Source organism: Patella vulgata, chromosome 6 (assembly GCF_932274485.2).
Source record: "Patella vulgata chromosome 6, xgPatVulg1.2, whole genome shotgun sequence".
Taxonomy (NCBI): domain Eukaryota; kingdom Metazoa; phylum Mollusca; class Gastropoda; family Patellidae; genus Patella; species Patella vulgata.
In genome coordinates this window covers 5873073-5897483 of record NC_065884.2, presented here as the reverse complement: position 1 = coordinate 5897483, position 24411 = coordinate 5873073, and the positions used below count along the sequence as shown (strand labels likewise).

General features: G+C 38.7%; 1 protein-coding gene across 1 annotated transcript; it reads right to left on the bottom strand.

The window, feature by feature from the left end:
* Positions 1-1264: 1264 nt before the first annotated feature.
* Positions 1265-16718, bottom strand: LOC130013127 (protein starmaker-like; the record flags this gene model as incomplete). The annotated part of the gene is made up of 3 exons (XM_056101682.1): positions 1265-1269; positions 16127-16210; positions 16664-16718. Coding segments are annotated over 3 exons (144 nt in total), but the record flags the coding sequence as incomplete, so codon positions are not given.
* Between the last annotated feature and the right edge of the window lie 7693 nt (positions 16719-24411).

The window sequence follows — 24411 nt, the reverse complement described above, 5'->3', positions numbered from 1 at the left end:
GAGAGACAGAGAAATGGGGTTTAACACTCGACACAAACTATGTCATTTCGGGACTAACACATGGTTCAATTTTATTTCAATAATTCGCTTGCGCGTAGGGGTCTTTAGCAGTGGGAGGAAACCGAAGGACCCGGAAAAAACCCATGAGGTTGGACAGGCGACCCTACTCCTTGTCACGTACAACAGGGGAATCGAAAGCCCGCCAGTTGACTCAATGACAAACAGTATGATATAGCACGCACGTGTTAACCATTCGGCCACCCAAACCCCCTGATGGCCAATTTGATGTGAGAACATTGGTGGATGTTTTCATCCAGTAGACTCTGCGGTTAAACGACGGGAAAAAGGTGACAGAAATTATCCAAGAATTAACTTAGACTTTGATATTTATGGGCACTGACTAACGACAAATACAAAGTGATTAAAATATAGATCTATATTTCGTTTCGTTTTTTCATACTTTCAATGGCCTACATTACATGAAGATCTGACCGGTTATAGTGGAAGGTCGAGTCAGTGGTCATACGAGCGGATTTTAGCGTTGATGGTTCTAGTGGGTTACCCACAGTTCCGTGCACTTCACGCCAAAAGCTCGCCCTGACAGACCATTTCATTGGCTAATCTCTCACACCACATAGAACACGGGTTATATAAAAACTCTCCCAGATCCTAGTGTAGTAAATACAAGTAAAAATAAATTTTGAACTATAAAAAACGACACGAAATAGGATCTGTGTTTTAATCAGATTGCGACAAATACAAACAAAAATCGACTCTTCCTCAATCAAGTCACGTGACAAACAACGCTGCTTCAAATAGATTTTTGCGGCATGGGGTAGTTCTTTTGCCGTTAACGTTTTTTGAGGGTTTGGAGAAAACTTTGGAATATTAGTTTTAATATGATTTTAGTACCAATAAGTCATCAAATCCCACAGTTTGTACGCGGGAAGGTACCATCGCCAATATAACTAGTGAGAAGGTACCTTTAATAACATGTCTACGAATATAATTACCCTTGAAACAACCAAATATTTGACATTTATATGGTTATTGAGATATTTCACATTGAATAAAAAGTCGATTGTGTAATGAGTCTGGATCAAACCAGTTCGTTTACTTGAGTAATGTGACAATCTATATGCAATTAACCAGACAGGAATGATGGAAGTGCTGCTATTTATGTCAAAACGCATATTATATAAACCGTAATCAAATTTTTAATAATACACGTGCTTAACTAAAACTGAATAATGTGTCCCAATCTTTATTCTGGTCAACAAATTGTACTATTTTAGAATATTTCAATTAATTGATGATACAAATTTCATCTTAACACACCTTATTTAAAAATTTTAAAAAAAATCCAACATAATGGTTTGAAACGTCTAACGTAAGCCTTTTCAAATGAAACTTCGATTTAAAAATATTTTCGAACCCTCTGGAAAAGTAAAATAGGATGTAATGGATAATTTACACTACAGGTAGGACACTTAAACATCTAGTACTTAGATAGAGATATTATTTATTTTCTGGAGCTTTCAAGCCAGCAAGAGTGTTATTGTCCCTTTAATTTTAAAAAAAAGACATTTTAATTTAGACTGATCTAACTATCTAAAATCGACTCCTTGACCTATAAACGAGTTCGTTGCACACATTGAAACCCACGGGGACTGACTAGGGGTCGGGGCGAACCGTCTACGCCTGGCCCCGCGAAGGACATTCTCTGTAGGGTGGGAGTATTGAGAAGTTGCACCCCACCTTGCGCGAGAATTGTTTTGAAAAACTGAATGTAAAAGGTACTTTCCAGAGTATATCCTGAATGCCCTACTACCCCTGTGCCACACTGATCCGCAGTGAATATTCGCTTGGCCGCGACAATCACTGATAAGGATGACATCGATGCGACTTAATGAGCCACAAATTAACTTTTTTTCTTCGACAAATTAAATTCTAAAACATTTTTTTATGTATTAGAAAAATAAATAAAGACGTTTGAAGTATTTGTAGGTCAAAATTATTTCCTAATTTAGTGTAAATGGGTATTAATTTGAGTAAAAGGCGCCATTCTGGTCGAATCAGTTATGTCTTATGTAAACAATGCACGCGCCATTGAGCCAATGATTGACGGCGCGTGATATGACGTCATGTGTTGAAGGCAGTCATATTTTACAGAGATATTAGAAGACTTACGTAATACTCTGAAAAACAGATTGCCTCTGTGCGTGTCATTTTATCCAAAATACGTAAATTCGAGACTACAAAGTGCCCACAAACTACGAAAGAACATTAATTTCTTTATGAGCACCCGAGTCTACTCTACTGTCACTAAAAGGGTCATCTCAGTCTATCCTTGAATCACACAATCTGATAAAAACACAGATCTTATTTCGCTTCGTTTTTTATAGTTCAAAATTTCGTTTTATTTGTATGTCCTACACTGGGATCTGGAAGAGTTGTTATATAATCTGCGTTCTGGGTGGCGTGAGGGATTAGCCAATGAAACCATCTGTTACGGCGACTTCTTGGCGTGCGATGCACGGGACTGGGTAAATCACTAGAGACGTCAACGCTGATTGATTAATCAATGTTTGAAGTCATAGGGTCAAAAGCCGCTCGTATGACCTCTGACGCGACCTATCGCTACAACCGGTCAGATCTTCATGTAGTGTTGGTCATCGAAAGGAAAAAAAAAACGAAACGAAATATTGATCTGTATTTATTTTAATCAGCTTGTGAATCCCACTGAAATGAAATCAGAACTAAACCAAACGTATTTATCTCATTAATTGTTGGCAGATTTGACAAAACTTGTGTATACATTTTTAATTTCAGCATCTAATGCATGCAGAATTTATGACGGACCTGCCAACAAATTGCTGAGATACAGTTGTGTATACTTTCAGGAAGCGGGGCTTAGCTAGAAACAGCGTTAAGTAGTTCGGATGGCACGAAAAGTGGATTTTCAGTGTACACGCAAAAGAAATGAAACACACGGCTAATGAAGACGGTTATACGCCATGCAGTGTCCTGTGAGGGAAATTGTGCCCGGACAGCGGTGCTACGACCTAATCTTATATCGAATTCTAATTGCCAAATGTTCTTTTACGTGCACGACAATTTGTACACAGGACCTCGGTTGTTCGTCCTATACGAAAGACTAGTGGACGTTAAACCCCATTTCCCAGTCCCTCTCTTCATGTTAATGCACACATTGAGGTAGACACCGATAACTCAGATTCAAATTTACAAAACAATATGGATTTGGATGATGGACATCTCTTCAGTGATGCGTGGCGTACCATTTTGCTCAAATTGAAACTTTTTATCTCTCAGAGCACGGTTTTCGCTCATTAGAGCACGGACGCGCTCCAAGGCACGTTAAAATCGGCCCTGAGCCAAAGCGACTGGGTTCAAGATACAAAAGACATAGGTATATTTGATACAAAGGCTTTACTTAACATAAAACCACCAGGTAAATATAATATAAATGAAAAAAATTGTATACAAATAATATAATTACATAAGACAGTCAACTCTAAATAAGACTGGCTTTGATCATTAAGTAATGAAAGGGAGACAACTGTAAACAAATGGACAGACTAGCAATTATTTGCCCATTGACTTCAATGTTAAATGGCTGTAACATCACAGACTGTAGCTTTTTTTTTGCTCAACATTCCGTTGGTTCCAATCTTTATAGGCACAATGGGGACAACATTTGGCAATCTCCTCATCATAATTTTGTAGGGGGTTGACCATTTAGATTTTTTGCTACGCAGATTTGAGGTTGACTGGGGTGAAAATCTCACTTCCGACACAATGATTGCTCTGCAGAAAGACACTTTACACCCCCTATCATCAGTATTACCCCAAACTGCTATGAAATTGCAAATTTGATCCCTTTTCTCCAATTCTAGACCAAAAAGTCAACCAAAAAATGCAGGAAGAGGGGAGAAAAAAATCAAGGGAAAATTGTCTATTTATAACTCGAAGTACATTCGTCCACATGAAATAAGGGGAAATAATTACTAGTCTTAGTCCAAATACTTCCATACCATTTACAGCATGCAACACAGGTGCAACTGACAAGCCTTAATCAAATAAATAATACAAAATACCGTGTTTCATATATTCCAATGTCAGATATTTAAAGAGAATATTGTTAGATTGCATCATCATCATATTTTTTTGTAATGAAATGAAATAAAATGGTGTTTAACGTCCTACTGTTCTACTCGGACTCTGCTAACGCGTGCAATATGTGCAATTAGGGAAATTTTGCCTGGGCATCGGCACTATGGCCTACTCTTATATCGAATTCCAACTGCCAAGGGATCTTTTATGTGCAAGCCAATGTATACACGAGACCTCGGTTTTTCGTCCCATCGTAACAACTAGACAACTGTCCTTCTCAGGCCCTCCATCCTGCTATTTTTTTTTGTATAAAACGTTTGATTAAAGATACATTATGGGATATCAGATAAAGAGCTGGTTGTTCTTTTTATAATAGATAAAAACTAGATAATGAAAGGGCAATTTGCTGAGAATTTCAGTCAAAATGACCCACTATGAGCCGAGAATTAAGCGATTGTAATTTCGGCCTAGCATCGATCATCATTACTAAAGTCTGTACGATAAAAACATAGTCTCGATCATCCATTTCATGATTAAATTATGGATGGAAATCGAGCAGCAAATGGGATCATAATCCAGTAAATATCGCAGGCTAGCGATGCCATCGAGAGTTGATTATGGTCTGTATAAGTTAATTAATGTCTAATTAATAATTTAGATACCATTTCAGGCCTAAAGAAAGACCTGCTATTGGCAGATTTAGCTCTTGTATAATGTATGTTTAAAGAACACTTATATCTTCATTTAACTGATTGTCAACGCATGTATGGTGCGGCATCCCTAGTGGCAGTTTACCCCCTACACCTCATAAAAAACAGCCGTTGCCCTCAATTTAACCGTCTGGATTTCGCCTGTCCAACCTCGTGGGTTTTCTTCGGGTCCCACGGTTTCCTCCCACTGCTAAAGACCCCTACGCGCAAGCGAATTATTGAATTAAAATTGAGCCATAAGTTAGTCCCGATATAACCTGGTTTGTATTGAATGGGCGTTACATCTCTCTCTCTCTCTCTCTCTCTCTCTCAATTTGACATAAAACATGTATATCGGGCATGTTCGGATAGATCTGTCTCAATCACCAGTTGTTTTATGTTCCAATTGAGGAGTCGTGATCTAAGTTTGACATATAGGCCTATGTCAATATTATTGTGACTTTACTACCATTTTAAGTGTTTTTTATATACATAATTTATGTACAGCATAAGGTTTACTAGTTGTATTATTATCCCCGGGCGTGTAACTGTCTACATCGTCGATCTGGTCTAAATATTAAGGACACCTGCAGATTTCGTCAAGGTCGCGAGATGTAAATAGGATAAAAGGATAGTGATAGTTGATGAGATTGTGGGTTAGAGCTAGGTCTTGAATTAGGGTTAGGGTTAGCGCTAGTTACATTTTGCGACCTTGACGAAATCTGCATTTAACCTTAATATTTAGATTTAACCCTGTCTACACTCTAAAACAGAAGACGACTGTAATAGTAAGTGCATGGGGACCACACGGGGTCCGCACCACACCCAAACAATTAGCCTACACAAGACAAACCTACGGACAGGACACACTATATGGACACCACAAAAAACAAACGCACATGTCAGATCAAATGATCGAATAGATCCGGGGGATAGCCAGTGTCCGAAACAAATATTTTCCAAGCACAGGCCCGAAGGACCTGTGTGACACATGATCATGTAAGGCCCTTCAGTTGACACGCAGGCCCAACCAATGTGGTATTTTATTTATATGCAAAGTGTTCAATTAAAAATAGTATCTGCAAGGGATGTTTCTATTAATTCAAAAAAAAGAAAAACACATATTTTCATTGTTTATTTTTTTTATTATGGCCTCACTCAGATTCAGAAGATAGTCTGATTCATTACTACTAGTGGTGGGGTTGTTTTTTGCTCGCTTAAACTCCGGCTAGTTGTGATGCCCCTGTCAGGCCGAGGTGGCGTTCTTACTGCGCTGCTGCGACCGTACGACCACCAGAAACTACACATGGTCGCCGACAAACGTGAACACAACGCGAGAAAATTACCAAAAAATTACAAACTTGAAAAAATTCGCGTTGACACAGCTTTCCCTGGCGTTTGCTTTGAACATGTTCAAAACTAACGCCGTGAGTCGGCGATCATTGGCGACCATGGAAACCACACACGATATCCGGCGTGTCCACCACGCTTTTACCGCGCTTATGGCGATGTTGACGCGCTCTGAGACCATTTTTCGTCGCCGTAGCAGCGCAGTAAGAACGCCACCCGGGTCTAACGGGGGTATAAGCGTCCATTGCTCTGTACAGTCCCTGACCTATTGTGGTCCTGGCATCACTCAAAATGAAAAGAGTATGGAAGCGTATAGGGGTCAATAGCGCGATAGATACCACAATATTAATACAGTAATATGTCAGTATATTGTGATTTTTCTGATGATTTTATCTCTAAAAATACAATTTTTGCCGAGTTAATTGAGTCAACGCGCTATGTTAGATGTCCCCATTTCGTTTTAAAAGTGCACGTTTGCGTTAAGATATTGCTATTCTGAAGCTTTGTCGACATATTCCATATCGCCGTAGCATATGTCGACATTTTCGCAAAATATCGCCATTCGCTATGTCGACGTGTGCATTTAAAACGAAATGACGACATATAACAGAGTTATTCAAATAACTCGGCAAAAATTGTTTTTTCAGTGATAAAATCACCAGAACAATCTCAATATGTTGACATATTACCAACTTAATATTGCGGTATCTATCGCGCTATTGACCCGTATACGCTTCCATAAAAGAGGGAATATTTCCCAAAAGTTGTATAATATTAGTGAGAGTCCTGATCAGCTAGGTGTTACATGAAACCTAAATGTCAGCACATTGATGAAGAAAACAAAAAACTCTTATAAATAACCGTTTTCGTGAAATATAGTAAAGGGCCAAGTAAAATTAAATGGCTTTTGTAGTAGTCAAACATAGGGATTAAAACATTAAAATCGTGGAACAAAATTCAAGTTTATTAATTACAAAGTTAGAACATAAATTAAGTTGTTATAATAATCTTTTAGGGACATTTAGTAACTGAATAGAGCAATAAACTATAACACATACTTATTAGTCCGGTGGCTGAAGGGAGGTGGGGGAATCGCCACCCGAGCTGTGAATTTATGAGACCAAGTTTTTCTAGACCAGTTTTTTGCGTAGATTTCGAATCTGGGTGGTGATCAGGCGTTTGAGGGGGCGTTTTCGAGATATAGGGGGTCAAATGTCTACAATAGGGGGGGGGGGAAATGTCATTATGTTGACGTAATATATTAATAAAACATACATTTCTAGGACTGCCCATCTTTAAATAAGTGTTTATGATGCCCCTGGACAACTGTTTTGATTTGTGGAGAGGTGGGGTGGGGGTAGCAGGTGTGCGTGTATGGATGGAGGGGGGTACAATTGGCGGGAAGTGATGATTTTCTTAGAGCTTGGTAAAAACATTACTTTTTAATTCCACTGCACATCTCTAAATATGGGTATACGATTACCATTGTATGGGGGAGGGTAAATGTATTTTGGGGGACAGAAACCACTTGGTTCAAAATTGACCTGAAAAGTGTTTTCTCGAGTTTTCGTTCAGTGCCAATATCGTCATTCAAAATATTAAATTATAATGGTACTTTTCGAGTGATCTGGAAATGTACATGAAAAACACATGTTTAGATATTAGTTTATTCTTATAATATGTGCGGGATAGATATTTTCTTGATGGCAGATCAACAGCCTGCATATATCCTTTGGATATGCTTCAGATACCCATTCACATTGTAAATCTTCATTCCAGCCTTGTATTGCAGAGTCATCTTGTTCGATCATTAATTTTGCAACCTGTCTCCATATTGCTGCAACATAATTATTGCGTTTAATGTGCAGCAAAAAACAACTCGGGCAAGATGGTAATAAAAAAAAGAAAGTTTTGTTATATTTCATCACAATTAAAATTTCTCCAGAAGATACTTCTTCTAGTGTCATCTACTGATGTAAGTCGGTTTTCGCCGTATTGACTCTGCAATACAAGGCTGGAATGAAGATTTACAATGTGAATTGGTTTCTGAAGCATATCCAAAGGATATGCGAGCTGTTGGCCAGCAACCAAGAAATTATTTATCTCACTCATATGAACTTTTGATTTTGAATCTTCTGATGAAGACAAAGAATAAACTAACAACTAAACATATCTCTGAGTTAATGTGTTTTTGATTTACATTTCTAGATCTCTTGAAAAGTACCATTATAATTTAATATTTTGAATGAAAACGCTAACGACATACCACTTTAAGCTAAATTATGAACGAAATGATTTCTGTCCACAAAAATACATGTTGCCACCCGCCATCACCCGCACCGCCCCCCCCCCTCACCGCTTCCACCCCCATACAATAGGAATCTTATAAACATATTTAGAGATGTTTCATCAAGCTCTTAGAAAATCATCATTTAAATCAACGTGAACTCATTTCCCCGCCAATTTTATACCCACCACACCCCTCCACACGAGAACACCTGCTACCCACACCCCACCTCCCCATAAATCAAAACAGTTGTCGAGGGGCATCATAAACACTTATTTATAGATGGGCAGTCCTAGAAATTTATGTTTTATTAATATATTATGTCAACATAATGACATCCCCCACCCCCCATTGTAGACATTTGACCCCCTATATCTCGCAAACGCCCCCTCAAACGCCTGATCACCACCCAGATGCGGAATCTACGCAAAAAAATGGTCTAGAAAAACTTGGTCTCATAAATTCACAGCTCGGGTGGCGATTCCCCCCCTTCAGTCACCGGACTATATAGAAGAACAATTACTGATTTATTTGGGCGACGTATCGAAGAGTATTCCCTTAACGTTATAAGGCATATGAAATGAAATGAAATGGGGTTTAACGTCCTATACTGTTTTGCTCCTAAACTGGGCTAATGAAGACGGGCATACGCCATACAGTGTGCTATGAGGGAAATTTTGCCCGGGCAGCGGCACTATCGCCTGCTCTTATATCGAATTCCAACTGCCAAAGGATCTTTTACGTGCATTCCAATGTATACACGGGACCTCGGTTTTTCGTCCCATCCGAACGACTAGACAGCTGTCCTTGTCAGGCCCTCCGTCCTGCATCACTGACAGGGGGGAACCACGCCGGAAAATCTCGATCAACTTTCTCGGCCAATGCAGGGATCGAACATCCGACCTCCAGGCTAGCGAGCCAGCGTCTTACCCACTTAGCCACGTGATCCCCGTTATCAAGCAAGTGAAAACGTTAAGAGAATACTCTTCGAAACGTCGAATAAATAAATCAGTAATTGTTCGTCTATAAGTAAGTTGTTAGAACTTTTGTCTAATCCTTTGTATTGTACAATGGAATGACGATGTAATACAATAAGTTTTAAACATACATTATGCAAGAGCTAAATCTGCCTGTTACAGGTCTTTATTTAGGTCTGAAATGTTATCTAAATTATTAATTAAACATTAATTAACTTATCCAGACCATAATCAAATCCCGATGTTATCGCTAGCCTGCGATATATACTGGATTAGGATCTGATTTGCTGCTCAACTTTCATTCATGTTTTAATCATGAAATGGAAAATCGAGACTATGTTTTGTTTATCGTACCGACATTAGTAATGATGATGGAGGCAAGGTCGAAAATTCAATCGCTAAATTCAGAGTGCATCAATTTGACTGAAATTTTTTACTTTATCTAATTCTTAACTGCCAGCTCTTTATCTAATCTCCCATAATGTTTCTTTAAACTAACTAGACTAGATAAGGGGGTATCAGTGTAGTCGTTCAGATAGGAAAAAACGAGTTCCCGTGAACACATTGGCGTACGTGTAAACGAACGCTTTACAGTTGGTATTCGATATAAGAGCAGGCTGTGGCGTGGCTGTCCGGGCACAATGTTCCTGATAGCACACTTTATGGCGTATATCCGTTTTCATTAGCTCAGTAGGTGCATAGCAGTTTAAAGTCTTCCGGGACTAACATATGGTTCAATTTTTGTTTCAATTTTTGGCTTCGTCGTAGGGGTCTCTAGGAGCTGGAGGAACCAAGACGACCTTCAGATGAGAAACCCCACGGGGTTGGACAGGTGACTCCTTGTCACGTACAAGTAGGGAATCGAAACCACGACACTTAACTCAATTAATGACCTTCTGATCCAACACCCTCGCGATAACCGCCCCCCCCCTTCCAGTACGTCACTCAATCACATCTGGGACAATAACTGGCAATCTGTGTGTGTGTGATTGTGGCTCTTGCAAAACCATTTTGAGGCCGATATATTACAATAGGGGCCTAATTAGATACGAAACCTCATGTCTCAAACCTCTGTGTTTCGAGATAGGAGATGGTGCTATATAGTTTCAACTGGCAAACCCCCAACGCTTATCACATCGGGCTTCAAATAAGCACACTTGACAATTTTTTCTTCAAAACAACGATTGATAACATTTATGCCACATCCAACTACAATGAAGCAGAAAATCCTACTTGACACGGGTACAAACCCCTCGTTTTTAATCGAAACGATAATAACACATAAAGGCGGGGCCTCGTGTACAATAGCCATTCAATGTACTAACCTGATCCGAGTTGCGCAGGAGTAATCAACGTAATTATGAATGTCCGTATCAATTTTGATAAAAAAAAACGCTTGATTTATTTAAACATACACTATGCAAGAGCTAAATCTGCCTATTGCAGGTCTTTCTTTAGGCCTGAAATGTTATATAAACTATTAATTAGACATTTATTAACAAAACAAGACACTAATCGACTCTCGATGGCATCGGATACTCGAGATTTTAACTAGATTAAAACGGTTCGCCATTTAAAAATTTAATTTAAAAATGGGAAAGCGAGGCTGAGTCCCGATTATACCAGTGCCCTGGTTACCACTGTGCACACATCTTGTCAAAACTACAAACAATGATAATTTGGCTGAGAATGAAGCAATTTGAATGAATTTTTTTTTATCATCTATTTTTGAATTATTATAGCAAGAATGACCAACTCTTTATTAAACTCTTAACTAATGTATCTTTAATTGACAATAAATGAAAGTTGTTTCAGTAGATTGGGCTGCGTATGTGTAATAAGATCTAATAGAATAAAATTAACTTATATTTTAGCTGTTACATGCATTAATAAAGAAATTAAGTTTGCCAGGTGACACTACAGGCACCCAATCGTAGCTAAACAAAAGGACACGCCAGTATATCTCAAAGTCTTTAGCCACGTTCTCGTAGCTAGGGTCTATTCACTCCCCCTTTCCATGGCCATTATCGTTGTTTTTGTGTAGACCGGGAATTTCGCCCGGACATCGGAGCGACGGCCCACTCTTTATTTTGAATTCAATAATAAACTTCAGGTTTAGAACTGAACTGTCGTAGACAAAGCTAATGTCCAGAACACAGAGACAGGTGTGCGTGCTGAATCGACCAATAAATAACAAATGTGGTTTGAAATTAGAAGACAACTCATTTCAATTTAAATATATTTATAAACATTTCCGAATCATTTTACATCATGAACGTATATTTTAGGATTGTTTTGATTGGTTTTTTTTCTATATTCTTATATTAATTCACCGGGATGTCCGTGTCACATTGTGTGCCTACCAGAACGTTCGGGGTCAACTTTTTTAATCGAATCTGCTGTCTTCGTCGCTTCTGCTGTCGCTGTCTTCATCACTACGACTGTCGCTACCACGGCTGGCATTGCGTTTTTCCCTTTCGTCGCTTTCGCTATCACTGTCCTCATCGCTATCTTCATCGCTACGACTGTCGCTACCATGGCTGGCGTTGCGTTTTTCCCTTTCGTCGCTTTCGCTATCGCTGTCTTCTTCACTACGACTGTCGCTGTCTTCGTCGCTACGACTGTTGCTGTCTGGGCTGGCACTACGTTTTTCCCTTTCGTCGCTTTCGCTATCGCTGTCTTCGTCGCTTCTGCTGTCACTATCTTCATCGCTACGACTGTTGCTGTCTGGGCTGGCACTACGTTTTTCCCTTTCGTCGCTTTCGCTATCGCTGTCTTCGTCGCTTCTGCTGTCACTATCTTCATCGCTACGACTGTTGCTGTCTGGGCTGGCACTACGTTTTTCCCTTTCGTCGCTTTCGCTATCGCTGTCTTCGTCGCTTCTGCTGTCACTATCTTCATCGCTACGACTGTTGCTGTCTGGGCTGGCATTACGTTTCGTCCTTTCTATCAGAGAGTCAATCTCCTTGTAGTTCGATGGTAAAGCCAGCGTCACTGCTAAAAGAGTCCCAAAAAGCGCGAGAAGCAATAACTTGGAAGCGGCCATAGTTGAATCCTCTAGAAGACTTCTCTACGACAAGTACGTTAAATCCAGAGAACTTCTTCTGTTACAAGATCCGTGGGAACTATGTGATAAGCGTGTAGGAAAATTTGAGCTTTTATAGACCATCACCTCGTTTGATTCGTGTCACTAAATGGCTACTTAAGAATAATGTCTCTTTTTTACAACGTGATATTCGTCGATTTAAAGTGACAAATCAAAAAAACACATAAGGTCCTTAAATAAATTCTGACAACTCTAGCAAAACTTCAAACACTATTCTAGAAAAACTGAATTCCAATCAATAACTAAAATCACGATTTCGTTTAAATGTCACATGAACATGCCTCGATATGGCCCAATAAATAACAAAACGGCCATATTGGTGACATGCCAGTCTCTTTTCAATTTGTTTATTTAAAATGTAACCGTCTTGGTTTAAAGAGAAAGAGAGGCATTATACAAGAGTTAAATCTGCAAATTGCAAGTATTGCCTTTGGCTTCAAATGTTATATACATGTATATAAATGGTTATAATATACGTTCCAATTGACGAATCGTGATGCAAGTTTGACATATTCCATTATTATTGTGTTTTTACTACCATTGTAAGTGTTTTTTTAATACATAATTTGATGAACGAGACTAAAGATGTGTAGACTGGAATAAGCAGACACAAAATACTTCAATTCAATTAGGACTGCTCACTTAATTAGATATTGATCTTTTAGAGGCATTTAGTAACTGGATAGAGCTATAACACATACTTATGGAAGAACAATTACTGATTTATTTGGGCGACGTTTCGAAGAGTATTCTCTCAACGTTATCAAGCAAATGAAATGAAATGAAATGAAATGGGGTTTAACGTCCTACTGTTTTGCTCCTAAACTGGGCTAATGAAGACGGGCATACGGCATACAGTGTGCTATGAGGGAAATTTTGCCCGGGCAGTGGCACTATCGCCTACTCTTATATCGAATTCCAACTTCCAAAGGATCTTTTACGTGCATTCCAATGTATACACGGGACCTCGGTTTTTCGTCCCATCCGAAGGACTAGACAGCTGTCCTTGCCAGGCCCTTGCTTGAAAACGTTGAGAGAATACTCTTCGAAACGTCGCCCAAATAAATCAGTAATTGTTCTTCCATAAGTATGTGTTATAGTTTATTAATTAGATATTACAGTATAAACCTATAAACAATTGACTGAAAATCGTTTTTGTATTTACATCCGTATGATATATGTATTTCGCCGTTATCCCAAATAAATCGCCCAAATAAATCAGTAATTGTTCTTCCATAAGTATGTGTTATAGTTTATTAATTAGATATTACAGTATAAACCTATAAACAATTGACTGAAAATCGTTTTTGTATTTACATCCGTATGATATATGTATTTCGCCGTTATCCCCCCCCCCGCACCCCCACACCGCTATTGTACTTATGCTAGGAGCAGTCAAGCATGGGGGTTATCAAATACAAAAGGATTAAAACTATAATCCACTTTACTGAAATGAGAGAGAGAGAGAGAGAGAGAGAGGAGAGAGAGTGAGATGGGGTTTAACGTCCACTCGACACAAACTAGGTCAGTTCGAGACTAACACATGGTTGAATTTCATTCTTTTAGCAGTGGCAGGAAACCGGAGGATCCGGAGAAAACCCACGAGGATGGACAGACGACCCTACGCCTTGTCACGTACAACCGGGGATTCGAAACCACGCCAGTTGACTTAATGACAGACCTTATGATAGAGTGCGCACGTGCTAACCATTCGGCCACCCCCTTCACAGAAATACTAAAAACAAATCATAATGATGATCATGTTGTATGTGGCCGGTGGCTTTAACGGACCGCCACGCCATCACTGGAGTCTGGAATGGGCTGGTATAATAGACTTTCTGGGCCGAGTGTGCTGGGAATGGGGATTCCGAATTTCATCCGAAAATTTCATCGGATTCACCCGACACTGTCGGCTGCAAATTTACTAATTATTAAGTCACCTGCACCCTGTTTGTGGGGATGCGCCAGAAACGTCTGCCGATGGTTCGTAACTCCAAAAAAATATTCAAATTTAAGGCCTAAGCAAAATTTGACGATTTCCTGAGGCTGGTGTTAAACATTCCTTGACATTTTTATTAACTCGTTATTTTCAGAGATGAAATTACAGAATTGGGTTGTCGGGAATGGTCTCAAATTGCGGGAGTATTATGAGATATATTATTTGACAGAGATTATAATCAACTATGCCACCAAATCGCATATTTGGGGTTCATTTTTCAAAATTTTCCAGGGGGAGAGGCCCCGGACCCCCCGTGCTGGCTTCGCGGTCAGTAAAAGGGACTGCTCCGACACGGGAGCGCGGGCCGGTTCCCTGCCCCAATCCGCCCCAGACCACATCGGGTATGTCCTAAAGCGATAAAGAAACCAAATATCAGACATAACAACAATATAACAACATTTATTTAAAAATACATTATGCAAGAGCTAAATCTGCTTACTGCAGGTCTTTCTTTAGGCTTGGCATGTTATATAAACTATTAATTAGACATATATTAACAAGAAAAGACCATAATCAACTCTGGATGCAATCTTATATGTCGGATTTTCACTGGATTTGAATCCGATATGCTGCTCAGCGCTCATTGATGATTAAATCCAAAAATGGATAATCGAGACTATGTTTTATATCGTACCGACTTTAGCAATGATGATCGAGGCTAGGCTTAAAATTCAATCGCTAATATCTCGGTTCAGTGTGGAGCAATTTGACGGAAATTTTCAACATATCCCCTTTACATTATATAGTTGTTCACTTTTATAGTGAAAACTGCCTACATTTTATCTAATCTGCCATAATGACCATTTAAATTTAAATAATTTATAAACCTTCTCTGGTCATAATACATCATAAATGTTCAAGATATCAAATAATATTATTTGTTTTGGCGTTTCCTGTATTATTCTACCCATAGTTGTATCCGTGACACAATCCGTGTCTACCAGTACGCTATTCTTCTTATGCCCGTCTTCTTGTGTCGACGTCTTTCGTTGCTTCCACGGTTGCCGTCTTCGTTGCTTCTACTGTTGCTGTATTCATCGCTTCTGCTGTTGTTGTCTTCGTCGCTTCTGCTGTTGCTTCTGCTATTGCCTCTGCTGGTACTGTCTTCGTCGCTTCTGCTATTGCTTCGGCTATTACTTTCTTCGTCGCTTCTGCTGTTGCTGCCTTCGTCGTTTCTGCTGTTGCTGCCTTCGTCGCTTCTGCTGTTGCTATTGCTGTTGCTGTCTTCGTCCCTATTTCTGTTTCTATAATGACGACTAAAACGTCTATAATGATAATGACGGCCAAAACATCTTCTATGGCGTTTTTCGTCCCTTCTGCTGTGACTGTCTTCGTCGCTTCTGCTGTTGCTGTCTTCGTCGCTTCTGCTGTTGCTGTCTTCGTCGCTTCTGCTGTTGCTGTTTTCGTCGCTTCTGCTGTTGCTGTCTTCATCGCTTCTGCTGTTGCTTCTGCTGTTGCTGTCTTCGTCGTTTCTGCTGTTGCTGTCTTCGTCACTTCTGCTGTTGCTGTCTTCGTCGCTTCTGCTGTTGCTCTCTTCGTTGCTTCTGCTGTTGCTGTCTTTGTCGCTTCTGTTGTTGCTGCCACTGTCTTCGTCGCTTCTGCTGTTGCTGTTGCTGTCTCGGTCTTCGTCGCTTTTGCTGTTGCTTCTGCTGTCACTGTCTTCGTCGCTTCTGCTGTTGCTGTTTTCGTCGCTTCTGCTGTTGCTGTCTTCGTCGCTTCTACTGTTGCTGTTTTCGTCGCTTCTGCGATTGCTTCTGCTGCTGCTGTCTTCGCCCCCTTTGATGTTTTTGTTGATGTCTTTATTGCTTTTGCTGTTGCTGTTGATATTTTTCTTGCTTATGCTGCTAATGGAACTGGTACTACTTTTTTCGCTGTCGTCCCTTCTGCTGTTTTCATTGCTTCTGCTGTTGCTGTCTTCGTCGCTTCTGCTGTTGCTGTCTTCGTCGCTTCTGCTGTTGCTTCTGCTGTTGCTGTCTTCGTCGCTTCTGCTGTTGCTGTTTTCGTCGCTTCTGCTGTTGCTGTCTTCATCGCTTCTGCTGTTGCTTCTGCTGTTGCTGTCTTCGTCGTTTCTGCTGTTGCTGTCTTCGTCACTTCTGCTGTCTCGGTCTTCGTCGCTTTTGCTGTGGCTTCTGCTGTCACTGTCTTCGTCGCTTCTGCTGTTGCTGTTTTCGTCGCTTCTGCTGTTGCTGTCTTCGTCGCTTCTACTGTTGCTGTTTTCGTCGCTTCTGCGATTGCTTCTGCTGCTGCTGTCTTCGCCCCCTTTGCTGTTTTTGTTGATGTCTTTATTGCTTTTGCTGTTGCTGTTGATATCTTTCTTGCTTATGCTGCTAATGGAACTGGTACTACTTTTTTCGCTGTCGTCCCTACTGCTGTTTTCATTGCTTCTGCTGTTTTCATATCTTTTGTTGTCGCTGTCTGGGCTGGAACTACGTTTTGCTTTTTCTATCAGAGAGTCAATCTTTTTAAAGTTCGATGGTCGAGCCAGCGTCACTGCTAAAATAGTCCCGAAAAGCGCGAGAAGTAATAACTTACAAGCGGCCATAGTTGAATCCTCTAGAAGACTTCTCTACGTCTAGTATGTTAAATCCAGAGAATGCACAAAGAAATAAGATCACCTCCAACGACTCAGGGAGCTTTGTGATAAACGTGTAGGAATATTGATTCTTTTATACTATTTCGTTTTCGTCATATTCACGTCATAAGATTTTAATAAATGGTTATTTATGCATACTAAATGTTATTTCAAACGAGATATGCGTCCATTTAAAGTAACACATCCATATCTTCAAGACCACCTGACAAGTGGTCATTTTCTGGAGAAAATGATTTCCAATAAATCACGTAAAGATCTTCAACATCAACTGACAAGTGTCTCAAAACGTCAAACACTCTTCTGAAAAAATGATTTCCAATATATCACGCTTTGATTTAAAACGTGTCCTGTCATAAATATCAAATAACCCCGACTTTGTATAGCTGTATGAATAATAAAACGGTCAATTGGTCATAGTTCATTGTCTCCATTTAAAATCTAACTAACTGACCGGTCGCGTTACTTCTATTGCGTCATTCTTGTAAATTGAAGCTTGTGTCATTTCAGGCCCGGGAGTGTATGGCTGGCACCAGGATCCATTAAATCCAGGCAGTAAAAAAGGGAAGTAAAAACAAACTGTGCATCAAAGAAAGCTGGCATGTCTATCATTTCTCGGTATTGGGAATACATGTTGGTGTTAAGCTGTACAAATTATGATAGCAAACTTCACGAGATAAAAAAATACCTATGCCGATCTGGTCAAAGCGTAATCAATATACTGACGGAGGGCCTGATAAGGACAGCTGTCTAGTCGTTAGGATGTGACGAAAAACCGAGGTTCCGTGTACACATTGGCGTGCACGTAAAAGATCCCTTGGCAGTTGGAATTCGATATAAGAGTAGGCCCGCTGCCCGGGCAAAATTTCCCTCATGGCACACTGTATGGAGTATGCCCGTCTTCATTAACCCAGTTCGGAGCAGAACAGTAGGACGTTAAAACCCATTTCATTTCATTTCATTTTGTAATTTTACTGTGTAATCTTTACTGTGTAATCTTTATTTTTACCCAAACTGACGCATATTTTCAGTGGTCTTTAGCGAAAGAAAGTTTACCAAAATCGGGTTCGAAAGGGGTTAGAGGGTATGGTCTACCTAAAATCACAAATGTCTCTAATACTATAGGCTGTAGACACAATAAATGCATTACGGACACATATGCGGTCTTTGTACGTGACAAGGAGTAGGGTCGTCCAACCTCGTGGGTTTTCTCCAGGTCCTCCGGTTTCCTCCCTCTGCTAAAGACCCCTACGCGCAAGCGAATTATTGAAATAGAATTGAACCTTGTGTTAGTCCCAAAATGACCTAGTTTGTGTCGATTGGACGTTAAACCCCATTTCTTTCTTTCTCTTTCTGTCTGTGTAGAAAATTGAAAGAGTGAATGTAAATGGACGGTACGAGAGAGACCCAAGTTTATCACAGGCACTTTATCACCCAAAATCGTTTGACCAATTCGTCTATAACAGGGTCAATACATCATTTTGCACGTCATAATATTGTTGTTTACTCAGCAGATTGGGGAGTGGATCAATAGCCTGAATATAGCCAGTGTATACATTTTATTCACGATGCATACAAATCAGTTCATTCCAATGTCAGGTTTTTGAAATATAATTTTAAGGAATTTGGATTGGTATACGGATAAATGTATTTTAAGCCTATAATTTACTGATTTCAGGTTTTCGACACTTTTGTATACGCCCACGTTTCGGATATTGTCTACGCACCCGTCCACCCGTCCGGTGTCCACGTTTTGGAAGCTAAACAATTAAGGTCATGAGGCGAAGAAAACTATTGATTTTCAATGATTTCTGATAATTACTGTCAGATTTATGGTCCTTGATATTTAATGCTTGGCGTACTAAACGTTAGAATAGGGCAGAACTAGAAGTGAAGCAAGTCTGACAATTACTTTATGGCTTATTATGTCGATTTTAGTGTGTTGTAAATGTTTTCCTTGCCGATAAAAGAAAAAAAACATATGCGACACCTTTTGTTGACTGCACGGACAAATTAGCTGTTGTGTGCGTATGTTTCATTGCCTGGCAATCTATCTATAAAATCCACAACAGGCCAATGGATAATGTAATATTCATTTGGTGTGAATGAAGTATGCTGCATTGACTGGAATACGTTTTACATTCACGATTCGTCAGCCACAGAATAAACTAACCATATGCGAAAAAAAAATTAACATGTGCGATGATGTGCAAATGGTATTTTAGTTAGAATAGACATCCAACAGAAAAGGATAAAATTATCTAAAAAAAAAGGGCCAAATAGAAATTTATCCTAGTTCGCTATGTTTTGCGTATTTTTTCCTTATACTATTGGATGAGTTTTTTTGGTAATGATACTTTTTCACAATCCACATTGAAAAAAAATATATTTATCTGTTTTAATTAACACGGTGTTTCTTGTTATTTCTTATACAGTTCAAGCATGAAAATGCATGATCTGTTTTCCACAATACCCGGGTTAGTATGTTGGGGTGTACAGTGTAGGATAAAGCACGAGGCTGAGGTTATTCTGGGCACAGAAAAACTGAAAACAATAACCCAAGAATCGATAGTTTTTGTCTGAAGTGTTTCTTCCCCAATATAACCGTAGTCGACGACTTTATCTTGCTTATAAACCGTCTATGTTCACATATTTGTAAAATGAGAATATCCCAGAATTCAAGTCAGAAAAACCTTATATCATGTTTTCTTATGGGAAAAAAATACCTACCTTGGAAGAATAACCCGATACAGGTTGAAAGAAAAATTTTCGGAAGAAAACCCCCAAATTCCTTTGTATATATCCCCCTCCCGATTGTCAGACCGCAAATTATTCCGAGCATAGAATATACCCCAAAGATCAAAGAGATTTACCATTATCGGTTTATAATTCTATATGAACACATATTTTTCCTTAAATAATCACCTGTGCACGTACTAAAACAACACATTACAGGTTGATCAGTAACTTGAACACCCGAGTCAGAGAACAAAGGATCCAGTGTGTAAGGACAGAAAAGAAATCCATATTAAAAGATTTAAATGGTATAAATTATAAATCAATCTATACTAGAAAGCGGTCGACAATTTTAAAAATAAAAACAACCCCAGAAAAACGCAACAATTTAGCCTATTGAATTTTTAAAAGTTTTATATGTCAAAACATATTGAGTAATAAAGGGAGAAAAATCTATTTATGATAAGTTCAATTATTGTCACTCCAGTGGGAAATCAGAAAAATATATCTTGACTTTAGTGTCCTTTCAGTCAAAATTTATGGATATCTGTCAAAATCTGGGTTAATAAAAACACAAATATTAAAGTATTAGTCAGTACTCAAGGCTTCCAGTTCATACCCACTGTCTCTCTAGTTGTTTATATCATCCTTCTATTTGTTTATAAATATTGTCTCTCTAGCTGTTTATATTGTTTTTCACAGTTGTGTATATTGTCTTTCTAGTTGTTTATATTGTCTCCCTAGCTGTTTATATTGTGTTTCACAGTTGTGTATATTGTCTTTCTAGTTGTTTATATTATCTCTCTAGTTGTTTATATCACCCTTCTATTTGTTTATATTGTCTCTCTAGCTGTTTATATTGTTTTTCACAGTTGTGTATATTGTCTTTCTAGTTGTTTATATTGTCCCCCTAGCTGTTTATATTGTTTTTCACAGTTGTGTATATTGTCTTTCTAGTTGTTTATATTGTCTCTCTAGTTGTGTATATCATCCTTCTATTTGTTTATATTGTCTCCCTAGCTGTTTATATTGTTTTTAACAGTCGTGTATATTGTCTTTCTAGTTGTTTATATTGTTTTTCACAGTTGTTTATATTGTCTCTCTAATTGTTTATATTGTCTCTCTAGTTGTTTCTATGGTCTCTCTAGTTGTTTATATTGTTGCTCTAGTTGTTTATATTGGCTTTCTAGTTGATTCTATTATTTCCCTAGAGTTGCATTGCCTCCCCAGTTGCTTATAGTATTTTTCTGAATTCCACAACAATTCATTGCTCGATTTAGTTCTCTTGTGTATATTGTCTTTCTAGTTGTTTATATTGTCTACCTAGCTGTTTATATTGTTTTTCACAGTTGTGTATATTGTCTTTCTAGTTGTTTATATTGTCTCTCTAATTGTGTATATCATCCTTCTATTTGTTTATATTGTCTCCCTAGCTGTTTATATTGTTTTTAACAGTCGTGTATATTGTCTTTCTAGTTGTTTATATTGTTTTTCACAGTTGTTTATATTGTCTCTCTAATTGTTTATATTGTCTCTCTAGTTGTTTCTATGGTCTCTCTAGTTGTTTATATTGTTGCTCTAGTTGTTTATATTGGCTTTCTAGTTGATTCTATTATTTCCCTAGAGTTGCATTGCCTCCCCAGTTGCTTATAGTATTTTTCTGAATTCCACAACAATTCATTGCTCGATTTAGTTCTCTTAAAGGCTAGAGTCCGTGTTTCAAAAGGGGTCCAGAAGAATATTATTTTGCTCCTTTATTTTCTACTTTCGGGAAATTTCCCGATATCCCACTGGCAAAATTGTAAGCGGTTCAAAAGTGCGAAAGGGCACCCCCGGGATTATCCCAGTATAGATCCACAGTTCAATCCCGGTGCTGTCAGGAAACGTTCCTCGAAATTTTCCAGTTTGATTCCCCCTTATCAATAGTACCGAATGGAGGGATTGAATCTGGGACCCACGTTAGATGGCAAACACCTTTGTCACTGAGCCACCGAGAGAGGGAGGGAGATAGAGAGAGAGTTTAACGTCCACTCGATACAAACTAGATCATTTCGGGATATGATTCAATTTTATTTCAATAATTCTCTTGCGCGTAGAGGTCTTTATTAGTGGGAGGAAACCGGAGGACCCGGAGAAAACCCACGAAGTTGGACAGGCGACCCTACTCCTTGTCTCGTACAAGCGGAGAATCGAAACCACGCCACTTGACTCAATGACAAACCTTGTGAACCAACGCGCATGCGCTAACCATTCGGCCATCCTGCTATCCCCAGCCACCGAAAGATTATCTTATTGTTTTTAAAGTTAATTCTCGCCTCTAGTCAATGTAAATAATTAAAACATGTCAACTATTTAATTTATTACTTTTTAAAAACAATCTGACTGACTAAACTGTCTGTGGTTAATTTGTCCATCCGACATTTTGATAAAATACAATAAAAGTCAAATGCTGTCATAATAAAAGTATCCAGGCGACAGGTTTAGATTAATGGATAACATATAAAGACATTAATAGTTATTAATAAACTATGTAACCCAATAAAATCCAATTTAGGTCACAAGACATAATACAACAACAATGAAGTTTCCATACTAAACTTAGGCTGTCTTGTCTACAGTTAGCCCCGCTTGAGAACAGACACTAAGCTAGTTGACCGACATTTAGTCTGTGGTGTGTATGTCAGATGTGAAACGGAGTAAACCCGCACAACAAAACAATATTCTAATTTTTGGATATGACGGCCATTGAGGACAGAGATCTATTCTCGAAGTATAAAGTAGATGGACCCCTCTGTGTAGAATGTAAATTTTAAAGTCCTTAATTATTGTTACATTCTTTGTCTGTTTTGTCCTTGGCAGTTGGAATTCGATATAAGAGTAGGCCGTAGTGCCGCTGTCCGGGCAAAATTTCCCTCATAGCACACTGTATGGCGTATGCCCGTCTTCATTAGCCCAGGTTAGGAGCAGAACAGTAGGACGTTAAACTCCATTTCATTTCATTTCATTTCATTTGTCTGTTTTGCATCCACATCCTTACATGGCATTACTTTACTGAGTGATTTTGTCATTGTTTGAAAAATGTAAGCAAACTTATAATCGCATGAAGAATAACTGGGGCAAAGGTGAAAGTATAAAACGATTTTAGGTACAATTTAGTGGGACATCAACTTAAATATATATTATGGGAGATTCTTGCTATAACAGTTCAAAAATAGATGATTAAAGAAGAATATATTGGAAATTTCAGTCAAATTACTTTATTCTGAACATAGTTATCACCAGTGTAATTTTTGACTAGAAATGGGATTGAATTCCATCTTCACCGATTCTTAGTATGGTCGATCGTTTGATTGACAGGCGTTAACTGCTCCTACATAATCTCTGCTGTCTTTTGTCTGCTGTCATCATATCCGAATTTGTGTTTTACCTTTTTGGATTTTTATAACAATTGGACAAAATGAGTGAAAGGGTAAATTTTCATTCTTACTTGTATTTTGGGAATGCATTAAATCAATTGAATATAGGACATAATATTATAATACAATTATGATAAATCTATAGGTATACACCAGTGGCGTCGTGCCTATTGGGGAAATAAAAATATTTTTATTGATATTATTAAGACAGAAGACCTGTCCGTCTGTATTAGTCATCTCACGGTCTCCAGGAATTGTATAATTTGTCATTATCTGTGTTTAGTTTATTGCACTTTAAATAGTTTAGATGTCATTTGTTAAGTCATCGCTCAACAGCGGCCTCGCTTCGTACACTCTATCATTTAGCCTCGATCCGGGAGTATGACGTCAACGAAACGGCTAATCTCCGCTCACGACGCCATTTAAAATTAAATCAGTCAACGAAATCCCGTTTAAATCCAAGCTGAATCCAAGCCATCCCTGGGTCTACAGAGTTGATTTTGTGCTTGTTGTGTAAATAAAGATCTAATTTATAATTTCTATGACATCTGAAGCCTTAATAAAGACTTGCAATAATGCATGTTTTCATATATGTAATTAAATGTATATTTATAAAATGTAGTATTTCTGGAAAATATTCAAGTAGAATAAATTCTTCTTCAAATAGTATATTGTTTTGTATTGCGGTTCTACCCCGTTTTACATCTGGCATACACACAGAGACTAAATACCTCTATTCAACTCCATTAAATGGAAGCAGAATAAATACTTCTCAAAATTCTTGCAGTATACTTAAGTGTCATTCCACGAGAAAACCATGCAGGGGGTGATAAGGTGGGGGTCAGCCGATCGGATTCATATTCACAGGGATTAATCAGTCCGACGACTAGACTACTCGTTGACCAAAAGGGCCGATCTCAAAAATTAACCATTCGGGAGATATGGCCCTATAACGATTTTCAGCCTATTTTCACCGATTTTGAGTCAAAGTTTAGGCATATTTAGAGTCATTTTTCCAGGCCAAAATAGGGACTGCGTGATATACTGATGGTAGGTGATGATAGTATATGTCTTCGACTATTCAAGCATCATGACCAATTTATGTTGCTCCATGGCTCTGAGACATA